Source organism: Macrosteles quadrilineatus, unplaced genomic scaffold (assembly GCF_028750875.1).
Source record: "Macrosteles quadrilineatus isolate MER2022 unplaced genomic scaffold, UCM_ALF_1.0 Scaffold_2__2_contigs__length_208266976, whole genome shotgun sequence".
In the NCBI taxonomy this organism is placed as follows: Eukaryota; Metazoa; Arthropoda; class Insecta; order Hemiptera; family Cicadellidae; genus Macrosteles; species Macrosteles quadrilineatus.
The window spans coordinates 20,236,706-20,253,065 of record NW_026542595.1 but is presented as its reverse complement, the minus strand read 5'-3'; the positions used below and the strand labels follow the sequence as shown (position 1 = coordinate 20,253,065).

General features: G+C 35.9%; 1 protein-coding gene across 1 annotated transcript in view; it reads right to left on the bottom strand.

Annotated features, from left to right (window-relative positions):
• Nucleotides 1-12,059, bottom strand: part of LOC128985756 (actin-interacting protein 1-like) — a 58,689-nt gene extending 46,630 nt beyond the window's left edge. Inside the window, exons 1-4 of the mRNA XM_054405603.1 lie at nucleotides 11,954-12,059; nucleotides 5,934-6,055; nucleotides 4,807-4,897; nucleotides 3,079-3,226 (exon numbers count right to left, since the gene is read on the bottom strand). Of these exons, the coding sequence (XP_054261578.1) occupies nucleotides 3,079-3,226; nucleotides 4,807-4,897; nucleotides 5,934-6,055; nucleotides 11,954-11,969 (377 nt within the window). The 5' untranslated portion in view covers nucleotides 11,970-12,059. The remainder of the gene's footprint in view (nucleotides 1-3,078; nucleotides 3,227-4,806; nucleotides 4,898-5,933; nucleotides 6,056-11,953) is intronic.
• Nucleotides 12,060-16,360: the final 4,301 nt, after the last annotated feature.

Here is a 16,360-nt window from a genome sequence, read left to right as displayed (position 1 = left end):
TCAACTACATCATTCAAGACCATTGAAAGATTACGAACCTTGTTTGCTGCTTATGGGTTGCCGGAAGAACTGGTAAGTGACAATGCACCTAATTTTACGAGTGCCGAGTTCAGGGAGTTTCTGAGTAGGAATGGTATAAAATTCACCTTGTCACCCCCCTATCACCCTGCGTCCAATGGCGCAGCCGAAAGATGTGTGCAAGAGGTAAAGAAAAATCTGCAGAGGCAAGTGATAGAAAGTCAATTGGAAGGTGTTACCTTACAGCATAAATTAGACAACTTCCTGTTTGTGTACCGGAACACACCCAGCACAGTAACTGGACTCTCACCAGCCGAGTTGTTTCTCCAATGGAAACCCAGAACAAAATTAACCCTACTTAAGCCTAATTTGTTGTCAGTGATTGATAAAAAGAAGGAACAGCAACGTTCAGCTGCAAACAGCATCCGAGGTGGTGCTAGATATTTTGGCAAAGGAGATAAGGTGTGGGTGAAGACGGTCAGAGGGGAGCATGTGTCCTGGGTTCCGGGAAAAGTGATGGAGCAAAGAAGCCCTGCGACTTATGTTGTAAGTGTGTTAGGCAAGGTCCGGTTCTGTCATGCGGACCATCTGCGTTCCAGTCTTCTGGGAGACGAAGAGGAGACTTTGGTGGATAGGCGAATTCCACAGCCATCACCAGTCAAGGCATCACCTCCGGTTAGGCCTATTTCACCAGTGAAGATACCTAGCCCTCAGCCAGCGGCGATAACGCCCTCACATCAGAGGCGAAGCCTGCCAGAAGCATCTAGCCCTCTACCAAGACTTGAAGAAAGACATGAAGTGCAGTCAAGCCCGCAACTTCTTAGACGGTCTCAACGGGCCGTTCGTAAGCCGAGGAGGCTTGATCTTTAAGTAAACAGTCGACTGTGTAACTGAAGAAGTAATTTTTATTTTGAGTTATTTGAAGAAAAGTTTTAAGTTAAATGCAATGAACTATGGACTTTGAAATTGGTTAAGGATTTTTGGTATTAGGCCTAGGATTATTATTTAGGCCTATTAAAGGAAGAGCTTGATTTTAAGTTGGGGCGAGTGTAGTATATTATTAAAGTAAAGTAGCAAGAGGAATTTAAGTTTATGAATTGGCTACACTGACCACCGATGACGACAACAGCTGACGTCACAGCCCGACGTCGGAGACAAGCAGTCTAGCAAATGAGTAACAGGTTAGTGGACGTAATATACGATACGTGTAGTTGTAATACCCCTAACAGTTCAAGAATAAAAGCCAGGTTCACTACAAGTATATTCCACTACACCTAACATTCAAGAAAAATTAAAAATTAATGTAATTGATAGGGCTGAGACAACTGATATCCGCATGCCATGCAGTTCCAGATTTAACAGTTTTACCCAGCGACCAATTAATCAAAATTATGCTAGAGGGTTATTCATTTGCACAGAAGTACGGTATATGGTGAATGACGTAACAAAGGAAAAAATAAAACTTACACAGCTTTAAGGTTGGGCTCCGTTTGAATTAAGAACGTGCCTTCTCAATAAACAGATATTTTTTAGAAAAAAAGGATAGATTTAAAAATCTGCATAACACTGATGAAATTGTGGAAGTGTTTACCATAAAAGATCCACCAATACGATTTTAATACTATTTAAAGATTCCTCCAAAAGCATTATTCATATATTCCTCCAAAAGAGGAGAAACCAGCTAAAATAGTAACAATAACTCCTATTAGCCTATGTGCTGTATAAGAAATATGTTATTCATTGAATAATCAACCATATTTTGTAACTAGTCATTATTATTTTAACACTTATTTATTACTCATTTAAAAATGCTAAATGCTCCATTTTTTATAATTTCACTCTATTTATCGTAGATAGATGAATTAGCTTCGATTTTGACGGGTGTCACCTAGTATACTTGCTTGATTTAACTTAACGTTGATTGCTTTGTAATAACTTTTGTAAATCATTTGGATATTATAATCCCGTAGCATTTTGCTTGGTTTAAACTTGAATCGCACATTTATAGTATTGTTGCATTTAATCAAAAGTTGACATGTAAATTCTGATTGCTTTGTGAATTGCTTGATTTATAAGTAGCAGATTATTTGCATCGCTAATTCGTAAATTTGCCATGTCCATCTTGATCATATAATCACACCTTATCCACCTTGCTTGTGCATTTTGATGTTTGTATTTTAATCTGTATTCACATAGCATCATTCTAACTACTGCTTTATTCTGTTGTTTAAACCTATCTAACCATCCTAATACCATTTCCATAAATCCTGTAAAATTACCATATAACCTCGGCTGTTACCACTCAATTCCTTGGAAACCTTCACATCACATCCTTTTCGACACCAAACAGGTACCGCAAAGTTACGACCCATTCCTTGTCGACAACCTTTTTGCTGTTCCTTGATTGCTTCCACATCATTCCTTTGCTTAGGGAGGATTATGTGAGATTTAGCAGCAAGGGCATAAAGGAATCTCAAGATTGATATAGTAATTTTAAGCTGCACTACTGAGCCCATCTCAAAAACTCCATAACCATTCCGAAGTTCACAAAAAACCGACCCTGGATTCACCCACTTCTAGCGATTGAACTATCTGTGCTTTGAAATTATTTGACAGTGCAAACAAAATGACACCGACCCAAAAACACTGTCACACAAATTTGCAAAGATATTCATTGTGTTTTTCAATTGTGGCAATGATCATCATTGTGTTTCACAATCGTGGCAAAATCTTCACGTCCCGCGCGACCGCGGGGACATTATCGTCTTCCATGATCCTGAAAAAATTATTGCGAACCAAAACGTTTTTCACCAAATCAGGTTTTTTACAAATACCAGTAAATCGAACCCAACTTCAAAAATCGGTTTTAATTTGAACCCTCAATAATACCTATAGCAAAAATTTGTCCACACAATATGTAAATATTTAAGTGCGCCTACCCCCCTCAACAAAAGTCCTGGATCCGCCTCTGGCCCACTGCAACAAATAACAAAAAAGATAGGCTTATACTTTCTAAAAAATATACTATATAAAGTAAGTTAATGTAAATTATCGCCATACCTCTCTCTACCCTCTCCAACAACAACCATTCTCTGATTGTCCATAGACCAGGAAATGTCTTTGATTGGGCCACCAATCGGTTGAAATTCATTTTTCAAAAGATGTTCCTTGTTGACAGTATCCCAGATCCTCACTTTTCCTGATTGGTCTGAAAACCCCAAGATTAGTTCAGAACTTATAGTTGTGATTCAAATACAATAATTTATTTTAACATTGACAAATGAATAAGTAATGTTCTGTTTTGAAAAGGTCTGTATTATTTGTGTTAAAGTTATAAAAATATTAAAGATATTGTCATATATAACTAAAATATAGATGTTGCATTTATCAATTATCAATCATCCTTTTGAGATGGGGATTCCCCCTACATTTGACCAAGTCCCCACTAGAAAAACAGGCCATGCTGCAGCGCGGTCATAGCAACACTATGTCACAGTGGTGGATAGTTGTACTAAAATCTTATCATTAAAAGCTGACAAACAGCCAGCTTATTTACCTAAAACATATGGGATATGGCAATGAATTTATCAATAAATCTTTCCAATAGTGTGACGTCATGGATCCTGCAGCATGGCCTGTTTTTCTAGTGGGGCCTTGATTTAACCCATATATGAGTGAAGGTTGAGTATAATAATGGTGTGAGATGATCTTTGTAGCTTTGTTACCGACTAAGATCAGCTGTTTTATTATTTAAAGTCCAATGATCAGGAACACCTGGGTCTAGTTTTGAACCATCAAAAAGCTACAGATTTTTCTCAGGATCAATGTCGAACCTTTTAATTTTTAGGGGAGCACTACAAACACCCAGCTACACAGCCAGTTAACTACCAGTGTATCTAGTTCCTAAGTTACAAAGAGTAAATAGAAACAATTGCAACTTCAGTTATGCACGAGGGCTACCTATTTATAAAGTAAGGAACATTAAGACAGCAAATGTATTACATACTTTTGAAAGATGTAAAATATTACTTTTCTACATAGTCGCCAAACAAATTGAAGCACTTATTGTAGCGGTGCACTTGCTTTGAATCCCCTTTGTATTTTTTTGTAAAATTCTGCCCACTGAAATCTTAATCACTCAGTGACAAGCAATTGGAGCTCCTAATCGTCAACAAGGTGTGGTAGGCCTACTGCTAAGTGGTAACAAAGTCTTCATTTTTGGAAACAGTGAAAGTCACTTGGAGTAAGGACTGGACTGAAGGGTTGTTGAGGGGAAATTTGCCATATAAATGAATGAAGGAGATCTTGTGTTCAATTTACGTTTTGAGGTCAGGCATTGTCATACAAGAATCAATCTTTGGACATCAACTTCAATTCAGTCATTTTTTTGCTGAATGCACACCCTTTCAAGAAAGAGCTTTCCTTTATTATGTTGTTTCCGTACACTTTACGATAAATTTCTATAGGTTTTGTTCAAGTTCTTGGCCAACAAAAACTGTATCACAGACCTCACTAAGGAGATATTCAATTGCAGCACACCTTTTCTACTCAGATATTGCAACAACAGACAGTACAACTTCAACACTTCCGCTGTAATGGCTGGACACAGTCACTGGCGAGATGAACACGTACATCTTAATTGAAAGTGTGCAATCAACGACAATTGGGAACGTTCCTCTATTATTGAATAGCTTTCTTAGTTTATTGTTTTTCGATGTGTGTAAATAACAACTAGTTTCACCAGCAGATAAATGTGTGAAATGATAGTATGGCTTATCTACAACTTACCTCCAGAGGCAATGTAGAAACCACTAGGAGAGTACTTTGCAACATTCACAGCACAAGAATGTTCAGTGTATACGTCAGAGATAGCAGGATTCTGAAAAATATTGGGTCACACCATTGAAACTTATCAAAAAACCAATAACACTGTTTAAATCTTCCTACAGACCATTTTAGGTTATATTGTTTGCTAAAGCATGACAAGCCAGTGTCTCATGTGAACAAACAAAAAACTTGGTACGCAAATGATCCTGTGTGAATTTGACAGCAGTTATTAACTACATACCAATGTGGGCTTAAAGCCAAGGTTTAGCAAGGTAAAGAAAACCCCAATAGATTCATATGTTTTAGGCTGACACACTACATATTCTGATACTATAGCGGCTAATTAATACCTAAATGGTGTAAGCAATATATTGCAAAACAGTGCCACATAAATATGTCATCAATCTAGGTGATTCCATCTTAAGAGTTATTACAAGAGGTGTTTCTTAACTAAGAGCATAGTGGGGGTGTAGTGGAGGGTGTTGTGTACCCGCAACGTTGTGGCTCGCTCCTTAATGGCATCATTTATGAAGAAAATAATGCCGTTTGCAGCTTTGTAGCTGAAGCATACGCTTTGCTATGTGTCTTGAATTTTTTTTTCCGATTGAATCTTCTGCCACATGCGAGATAAGGTAGGCCTAAGTGATACGTTTTTAATTGATAGAAACATATTGGCTTCAAGTATTCATCACATAAAGACATTTTTATTTATTTATCACCAAATGACTGAAGTTTATGGCTATAATGCAATGAGTCAGGGTAGGGAGTTAGGGAGTTTAAAAATGGCCATGAAAAGGCATATTTAAGGTATCTTAACAGTGTTTAACCAAGTATTATAGTTTCATCGGGTTTTCTCTCCAGACTAGGGTTGAGTTATGAAACACTATTACAATTAAAGAATGTAGTGCAATAATCCATAGTTCCCTGTAATCCAATATGATCCAAATCTCTCAAATTACCAATTCACATTAACTTGCCGAGAGACAAAAATAATACACAAAAAACATTTCTCCATCAATATAAATTATGAATACAGTAGTACGCTTAAATTGAAACTGGCTATTGTACTATTAAAACAATGTACTTACATCAATGTTTCTAATAATAACACTATTTCCATTAGTGTATAAAAAGTTCTTCCCTTTAGGATCCCCTCCTAAGACAATGGGCTGTCCTCGCTGAGTTCTTGGCAAAGTGGCAAAGATGTATTCTGAAAAAATGCAATTCAAAAGGTCTTTAATTTATAGTAGGCAAAAGTTACGTTTAGCTAGGCCTAGCAGAAAATAATTAAGACATGTTAAAAACTAGACATAATACCTTCAACATCCTTATTTTGAGGTTCTAACATCTTACAAACCTGCTATTTTCAAGGTATTATGTATTTTCCATATCCCCCTATAAGTTACCTATTCAATGAGTCGTTAAATTGTTTATATTTTGTTAAATGTTAAAAGGAAATCCTTAAGTTCAGTTATTCACTTTGCTTCCAAGAGGAAAAGCTATGATTTTAAAATCTAAACGTACCTTTTCTTTAATAAGCTACAAAAAGACTCTCTAGTTTTTAGGATGATATAAAATCCACTTATAACACCATACAACAACCGAACATATCAATGTATTTTACGCCACACTACATTATTTTGACGAACTTCCCACGCAAGGATTTAGTCCAGAAAACAGCTGTTTGCCGCCAGCTTATTCAAATGGGGTTTCATTGCGTACTACTGTCATAGATAAATCATGTGTTGCTTAGTCTATGCTACTGTACTGCAATGAGTTTTACCGGACACCAATCAGCTGATTATACTGTATTTAGGTGGCAATGAGTGGTTATAAAAAAAAACATAACTTGGTGGTTTAAAAGGATTTGTACGGATTTAGTAGTATGGTGTAAACTATCGTACGTAACTCGTCCAAAATGTGTGTACCGGACTCGTATGGTAATCTCGTACTCGACTACGTCTCACACGGGAACGACCACACTCGTCCGGTAAACACTTATTTTCAGGACTACCGGTAGTCGTAATATACTATTACCTAACCCACCATGTTAAACTTCCCTATCCCAAGCGTGATGTATTTAACTTCTTTAGTTCACGAGTGATGTAAAGTTGAAAAAACTCACTCGGTGAGGTAATGAAACCCATTTAAATAACATTGAGTGCTTGACTTAAAAAATATACCTCTATGGAGCCAACGACGTTCAACGCTAGAAATCATCTGTGCGCTTGAATGTTATTGTTATGCTTTAAAGTATTTTCCTAACCTAGCTTTTGTTTGTAAAAGAACGTTACTGTTAGAAGATGAGTGAAATGGATAATGAAAAATATTGTACCTAACCCCATGTAAATTGTTGGGTCAGGTAAAATTGTGCAGACTTCTCTATTATGACCCCACGCTGTAATAGTCCTAAATAAAACTTGTGATTGGAATTTCATCAATTTGTTTTGTTTTTTTGTTTATATTTTGTTGTTATATTGCCACCAACAAAATGGGAATTTTAAATTAATTTGTTGTGCTAATTCTTGAGCCTATTTTAGTTTATAGGCCTAAAGGGATTTTGCACACCTACAGGAAAATATCTACAGGAAAATATAACAGTATAGCCCAGGCAAATGAGACATATGTTCCCCAAAAAATCTTCTAAAGCTGGAAAGTGTTTTAATACCTTTTGGGGGTCCCTAATAAGAGTCCTGTGAGTTTGCGACGGATTCTAACGTCTGCTTAAGTTTTGGAAGTCGAAAAACTATGAAAATTTTGAATTTTTTTCAGTTTTTTGCTTATAACTTCTAAATAACGAATCCTACGGAAAATGTTGTTTAAGGGGTTCTTTAAGTGCATTGAATTCTGCATCGATTGGTGTTAAATACGTTAAAATCAGCCAAACCGTTTGGCCGCTATAGCTTTTCAAAGTTGGGTCGTTTTCATCAACATGGCCAAAAAGTTGATTATTTGACCAGTTTTCGGCTTACAACTCCAAATCGACGCATGCTATACAAAAATGCACCTGTAGTTAGTTTGGAAAACACAAAATTCTGCGTATATAGGTAATGTTTTTTTCTTTATTAATCAATAACGCCAATTGGTTGTTAGGTACCTACTTTGTATGGTCGCCATTTCATTGAGAAAAGTATTAAAGTTAAAAAGTTGGGAAATTTTACTAAAATTGGTAACAATGTAGATCCTGTCCTTAAAATGGATTATGAATTATTAGATAGTGGTTTATTCCATGGTGATCATCCAGAGGTTTATCTAATAAGATGTGAAGAGAGTAAGAACCCCTTTTTAAGTCTAATATTGTTGTATGAGGTTCCGAAAATTCTAGGATTCATCCCAACCTCCCATTATATACAATCTATCCCTGGGTTCATCTTTCAGTTTTTTGCTTACATCTTCTAACACATGCTATAGAAAAAATGTACAGTCTGTAGTTAGAATGGCAAACTGGCTAATGTTAAATATCCATGTATTATTGAACAATGATATTTACCAATTAAAGCAAGACAAAGAGCATAATTGCGGATTATGGTGTAATATGACCATTGAACAAGTAAGTGCTCATGAGAGCAACGTCTTATTGTGGAGAGCTTTTCCGAGATAGGGGAATCAATGATAGGGATCTAGCCCGATGGTTCGCTGGCAGGCCCATTGCAGTGGATGTTACCCATCAAATTAAGGGATAGTGTGGGATCATCTCTTCAACATATTATCAGCAAGTTGACAATATAAACTCCAGGGATACGGTGGAATCAAAAAGAAATTCATCAAATGGTTCCAGTGTCACAACCTATTTACTGAAAATAGTCCCCTCATGTCAATCAGCTCAGGAGTTATCCCATATGATAGCATCAACTGTTACAAAGCATAGTGAAAAAGGCACAGCTTGCAAGAAAATCGGAAATAGGCAAGCCTATAATGACCATAAACTGTGCAGAATAAAAGGAAGTGGTGACCTTAATTGCGAGCTGTGATGGCAAGATTAAGCAAGATTAAAGAAGAATCTGCCCCCATCCAGAGAGATGGGTATGGAAAATTAACGCCAATTAACTCCCATCACTACGGCTAATCCACCATTTCGACAAGAACAACTCCGTCTACCTATCTCGACTATTGTGTACATGTAAAAAAAGGTTTACATTATCTTGCTCCTTTTGAAATGCAGGGAATGCACTACTGTCTGAAAGACTTGCAAGGGGCACGATTATTATCTCAATTACACCATTTGTGACAAGAAAAATAAGAGCAAGGAATGAATCCTTATTATTAAGATTGCAATGATGAGAAGTAGAGAATTTATATGGTGAAATCTACGAGGACTCCCAATCGTTTTCTCAAAATAGGCTAAATTGTAATAAGACTATGTACATCTGTCACATTATCATCTTTCGTTTATTAGGCTAAAAATATAATTTTTGCTACATTTAATAAAATCTTTCTCGTTGTAATATCTTATTATAGGCTAGTACTAGAATCGCTTAGCATCGTTTTTGGAGTGTCCAGAGATGGGATCGTATAGCCTAAATGGGAGCTTGGGACGAATCCTAGAATTGTTGTAACCTCAGATAACAATATTAGATTTAAAATTACATAGGGGGTCTTGCTACCCATCCCTTCACACCTTCTTGGATAAACCTCTGGATGATTACCATTCAATCACTATCTAATAATTCATAATCATAATTCTACGCCAAATTTTGAGGTTTCCAAACTAACTAAATTCGTTAAAAACCAAGGTAACCTGTAGGCCTACTGCCTTTAAAAGTAAAAGTAGTATTAAAAGTCGTTAACTGCCGTTCTTTTGTGCGATTTATCTTGTGCGTTTGACTCTGTTCCTCATGACAACTTAATTGAGAAATTCAAGAAGTATAGCATTGGGGGTAGTGCCCTCAAGGTGGTGCAGTCTTATCTAGACAATAGATCTCAGATTGTAAGTTGGAATGGTAGCAACTCGAGTGCCATTGAGGTCAGATGTGGAGTCCCGCAGGGCTCAGTGTTGGGGCCCTTCCTTTTCATTGTTGCCATGAATGATCTGTATCATTGTGTTTCTCATGACATGTTGTTGTATGCGGATGACACTACTTTGTTTATGAACCATCCTGATCCTTATATTGCGTGTAATAATGTTGATGTGCTGTTTAATGCAGCCTCAGATTGGTTTTCTGGTAATAAGCTAGCACTTAATGAGGGAAAAACACAAGGAATATTTTTTAGCCTAAGCAAGAAAGTACATGAGGTGAACACAGTAAAGTTGTTAGGTTTCACTTTGGACTCTGAACTTGGGTGGAGTGATCACATCGATGCCACGATGCCCTTTGCGTAAAACTTAGTAGAGTCATTTATTTGCTTAGGAGGCTCATGTGTGAAGTTCCCCTTAATTTTGTGAGACTTGCTTTCTTCTCTTTTTTCCAGTCCCACATTTTGTATGGGACAAGGCTTTGGGGTCACTCCCCTCATGTTCAGAGAATCCTGATATGGCAAAAAAAGGCAGTGCGAGTTATAGGCTATGTGGGGCACACTATCATGCTCACTGTAAGCCATTGTTTGTACAGTTGCAGACTATGACAGTCATAAATGTGTATATTTATCAATGTTAAATTGCAATCAAGTCTGAGGAGTCTAGCTTTGTTTTAAACAAGGAGGTACACACACATGACACAAAAAGCTCCAATAGCATACATTTGACTAGTCATAGGCTAAGTTTGACTCAGAAATGTTTTCCTGTTTCAGGCATAACATTTTTTAACAGCCTACCGATTGAAGTACGGTCCTTGTGTGCCTCTAAATTTTGTACGGTCATAAGAAAATGGTTGGTATTAAATCCTCTGTACAAAATTGAGGATTTCTTTGAGGCTATAAGGGCTAAGCCCATTTCACCTGGAAGGTTTTGCCTGTAACTGGTATGTAAGTTTCTATTTTTGTGTTGCTTGGCTTGCTGATTTGTTTTTTATGCATGGTTTGCTGTGTGAGTTTGCATTTTGTAATTTATTATTTGGAATGATTTTATTTATTTATTTTAGCAGTTAAGTTATTTAATGTATGAGATAAAGCCTATTGTACATTTTGTATTGAATGGTGAATAAAGCTTTTGAATCTTTTTTGAATCTTTAACTTACACCTGGTTTAGGCTATAACTTAAGTTAGCCTACATTAGTTAGGTAAGTTATTAGATACTGAATAATTACCTTAGCTCATCTTGGCCCACAATATTTGTTGACATTTTTTAGGTACCTAGATCATGGTTAATCTTGTTGTAATGCAAATTAAAAATCTTTTTATTTCCCTTTTAGACTATTATCATCTGATAAGTCAGTTTAGACCTAACTTATATAAGGTTGGAGAAAGGCGATGGAAGCCTAGTTAGTCCATGATTTAATTATTGTCAAACGGGGCAACATTGTACAAACTTACTGTTACAAAGTAGCCCTGATCCTTGGGCTAAGTAACTTACTTTGTACAGTACACTCAATTTTTTTTATTACTGTAGGTATGAACACTGAGTTTTTGTCACTTAGGCCTACATATTTTGTTAGCCTATACAAATACGGACAATTAGCATTTATCCCAATAAAACATCTTTATAAAATAAAAACTGTGTTAAGAAAATTCAAAAAATTGTGTATCAAGTAACTTAGCCCCGTTTGACAGTATAGGGCTACATTAGATGGTTTTTACATTTTCTCCATTGGGTTAGACAATGTGAGACAGTTAATGCGAGAACCATGATGTAGACGAATTTGCAATACATATTAAGTTAGCCCTGAACTTTTCCACAAACTATAACCTTATTAGGGTAGATAGCCTAAAGTTAACTATATTCTAGACTGGGCCTAGGTAAATAACAATGCTGAACAAGAGGCTTAGGATAGTATTTTAAGAATTTTAACAAAATTTCACAATAGCATGATGATAAACTTCGACAAGTAAAAATCTAATGATTAAACTTAGTCATGTTGTCATGCTAGTTGGGTCCAGCAAGTGCCGGTTCATCAACCACCATAAGGAGACGAAATTTTACTTAGTGCAAGTGACTTCATAAATTTGTATATTTATGTGGATATTTAAATGATAAATTTTGAAAATATATTAAAACAATTAAAAATATACTCACGGTTTGTATATGACATTGTTGACGAATTAATCAAAAAATGTATATCCACACCCACTCACAGACTAACTCTACCTCTGACCACTTCAAAGATTGACATTGACACAAGCTGCAAGCAAGTGGTGAACAGACGACGACGACGAGCCAGCCTTTTATGGCAAGGAGTAGGGTTTCTTTCGTGCCTGTTCATAGCTTCTAATTTCATTTAGTATAACATAGCATGAGCAGTGAAATAATAATGCAATAGTTTACAATGGACAGTTTTCTTGATTTCATTTGTTTGAAAATGAATATTTTAAGAAGTTGCACCAAATAAATAAAATTATTTATACGAATACATGGGAGACCTATGCGGAAGCCCTTTCGTATGGCGTACTTATAATCTACGGGTGATTTTCAATCAATACCATAATCATCCATTATTACGATGATTTTATGTATTTTCCCCATTGAGATTCCCAGTGGCAAGAACTAATATTTAATTTTCGGAACTAAGATACCTTAAGTCTCTGTTCTTGCAGGATGAAGATATAATTTTCCAATATATTTCACCACCGTGTGTGGCATCTTCAGGGAGTCTTGAAGTTATATTTACATATTTATAGAGTTTATACCTATCGTTATATACAGTTTATACATACATCACAAATTGGAACGTTTACACTGGACTTTTGTCTTCTGTAACTGTCAGTGAACAAAGACAAAGACAGCGCTAGTGTGATCAGTGGTTCCGGTACGTCCGCTCCCGTGCTCGCGTCCGCGAAGTAGCCGTGACGTAAACGTTCCAATTTGTGATATGTGATACTATATATAACGATAGGTATAAACTGTATAAATATGTGAATAGAACTTCAAGACTTCCTGAAGATGCCACACACGGTGGTGAAATATATTGGAGAATTATAACTTCATCCTGCTAGAACAAAGGCTTAAGGTAACTTAGTTCAAAAAGTTCAACATCCTGTATTGACTTAGGAACACGTCAAGGCACCATCCATGGCCACCTTTAACTCCAGGGGCCCATTTCATAATAAACTACAAATTACAAGTTACAGCTTGTAACTTATTGTAATTTCCATTAGATTTGCATTGGGCGATCAGCTGATTTACTAATAATATTAGCATATTAGTTTGTACTTCATTATGAAATGGGCCCCAGGCCACGGCCTTGTAGAATTTGCAACGTCGCAAGTAGGGTTGTTTAGTGTCAGACGTCCCTTGATATAACATGGCAGATAGGTGACATCAGCTCATTAATTCGCACTTTAATGATTAAAATTTTAATTTATGAAGATGAGTTTATTAAAATATTGAAAATAAAACATACAGAATTAAAACACAAAAAAAAAGAATTGAAAATCTATATCTGTACATTTAAAGCGGTGTCAACATTTTCATAGTCCAGTAACCAAGCTTTCATAAATACACAAATACCATTAGCTGCATCCAAACAAAACAGCTGTTACAACCCTACTTGTGACGTTGCCACTTTGAAGGCCGCAGCCTGGAGTTAAAGGCGGCCGTGCGTGGTGGCTGGTTGACGTGGTGGTGCACGGCCGTCTCTAACTGCAGGCCACGAAGTGGCAACGTCGCAAGTAGGGTCGTAACCACGGCCGCCTTTAAGAGTCCTTGAAGCCTAGACGTTCTAACTCATAAAATACCCCCGCCACAGCAAACCTGCAGACTAAGCGAATTTCCATTTGCTTGATTGGATTTACACAAAAATGTCTCCTTAAAAATATCACATTTATTCCCTATTTAAATAACATTAATTTAACGAGTACTTAGGTTTGCTGCAACAGGGAGGGTAAAATGTGTTTTTTTATGTAAAATGTTAATAGTTTAGAATGAAATGAATGTATTTTCCAAATTTGATCAAAATATGTTAATAAACAAGCAAACTACAACAGTTTACTTATTCTCCATTACTCCATAAGAATAACATGGGAATTTTAAATTTACAGTTTTTTGGAATTTTCTCCGTAACCATTATAGGCGCATAATAACGCTTCAATATACTAAATTATTTGTTTTTTTAAGCTCTACGAAATGGTTTGGAAAGAAAATGTTAAATTTTAAGTTTTTAGGGTTAAAAATGGGAAAAACCAATTTTTACCCCATAAACACCTGTTCCCATAGTCCGATCATGCTGATTCGCGAACTCGTTCAAATAAACGTGGGTTTACATGTTTGTACCAAAATTCATCAAAATCGGATGAGTTTTGCTCGAGTTATCGCGCTAACGGACACATATATAAATATATATATATATATAAATATATATATAAATATAAATATATATATATGAATTTGAACGGATGGTGTTTTTGGCCTCTAGGGACCTCAAAACGAAAAAGTAAATCGGTCCCGGGTCCAGGTCTTACCATGAGTACTACGGTAATAGCTTATTCCCTATATGGGAAATTCGCTAACAATTAAATAACTACAAAGACTATTTCTAATCTCACAGTATTTAAATTACAATCACTCTGGTGTTTGAAAACATATTTTTGACGGTAAATAACTCTTCAGCGCCTGTTTGAAAGTAACGAAATTAACATTGCTCTTAGGGCAGGCAAATCCAAGATGGCCGTTAGCTTCCATGGAATCCATTGGAGAAAAATTCAAAACTACAAATAACATTTCTATTCTCACAGTATACTAGATATTTAAATTATAATTACTTTGGTGTTTGAAAAAATATTTTTGACTATAAATAACTCTTCAGCAGCTGTTTGGAATCATCCAAGATGGCCGCTAGCCTCCAAGGACTCTTAACTCCAGGCCGCGGTCTGGTAGAATTGCCAACGTCGCAAGTAGGGTTGTTTAGTGTCAGACGTCCCATGAGATATAATGGCATACAGGTGACATCAGCTCTTTAATTCACACTTTATTGATTTAAATTTAAATTTATAAACAAATAATATTGAAAATAAAACATAACAAATTAAAAATTAAAGCACTATGAATTGAAAATCTATACAGTACCTGTACGTTTAAAGAGGAGTCAATATTTTCATAGTACAGTAACCAAGCTCTTGTTAGCACATAAAAACTATTAGATGCTTCCAAACAAAACAGCTGTTACAACCCTACTTGCGACGTTGCCCCTTCGAAGGCCGCGGCCTGGATTTAAAGGCGGCCGTGGTTGTAACAGCTGTTTTTGTTTGGGGAAGCAGCTAATGGTATTTGTGTATTTACAAAAGCTTGGTTACTGGACTAACTAACTCCACTTTAAAATGTACAGATATAGATTTTCAATTCATATTGTTTTAGTTTTCAATTCTGTATGTTTTATTTTTAATACCTATTTTAATAAATTTATGTTCATAAATTTAAGTTTAAATAAATAAATCGCGAATTAATGAGCTGATGCTACCTGTCTGCCACGTTATCTTATGTGGCGTCTGGCAATAAAAAGCCCTACATGCGACGTAGCCAATTCCACCAGGAGTTTTTTTTCATAATAAAGTACAAACTAATATAATTAGTAATAAGCTGATTGCCCAATGTAAATCTAATGGAAATTACAAGTTACAAGTTTTAACTTTTAGTTTATTATGAAATGGGCAATAGGTCCCAGGCCGCGGCCTGGAGTTGAAGGTGACCGTGCACCACGTCAACCCGCCACCAAAAAGAAGAAGAAGTTAAAGGTGGCGGTTTGATATTAAAGTTTTGAGCTGCCATAACTTTTGATAGGATTGATGTATATACCTCTAGTTTGCGCCATTCATTTTCATTTTTTAACAAAAAGGGTACCTTGCAATTTAAATTTTTTAAGTTTAATTAATAAATTTTAGTTTAAGTAGGGGAGAAGGGGAGTGAATGTGAACTTCACATTGAATTCAACAATTGTGGCCTCTACGTCAATAGATGATTTCAGCAAACTGCATGTTTCTATCCCTGGCAGTTTTTATATAAATAAGAAAGCAAGTTAAAAAAAACACCCTGCATTGCATATAAGAACTTTAGTTGATGTTGACCTTTGAACAAGTAAGATAAGCATAACATTGATGAGTTAGCTAATTTATTAGCTCAATAATGGTTACCACTTCATAAGATTAAAATGTTTATTAAAATATTGATAATAAAACATACTGAATTGAAAACTGAAACAATATTAATAAAATATCTATATCTTTACATTTTGAGCGTAGCCAATATTTTCATAGACCAGTAACCAAAGTTTCGTAAATACACAAAAATACCATTAGCTGCCAAAGAAAACAAAACAGCTGTTACAACCCTCCTTGCGACGTTGCCACTTCGATGGCCGCGGCTTGGAGTTATTGGCGGTCATGGTACTACCATAGATAAAACATACTCCCTTATAGTTGTGTTGGTTAGTCTATGGTACTACCATAGACTAACCAACACAAGTAGACTTCTCATCCCATTGTAAATTTTGAA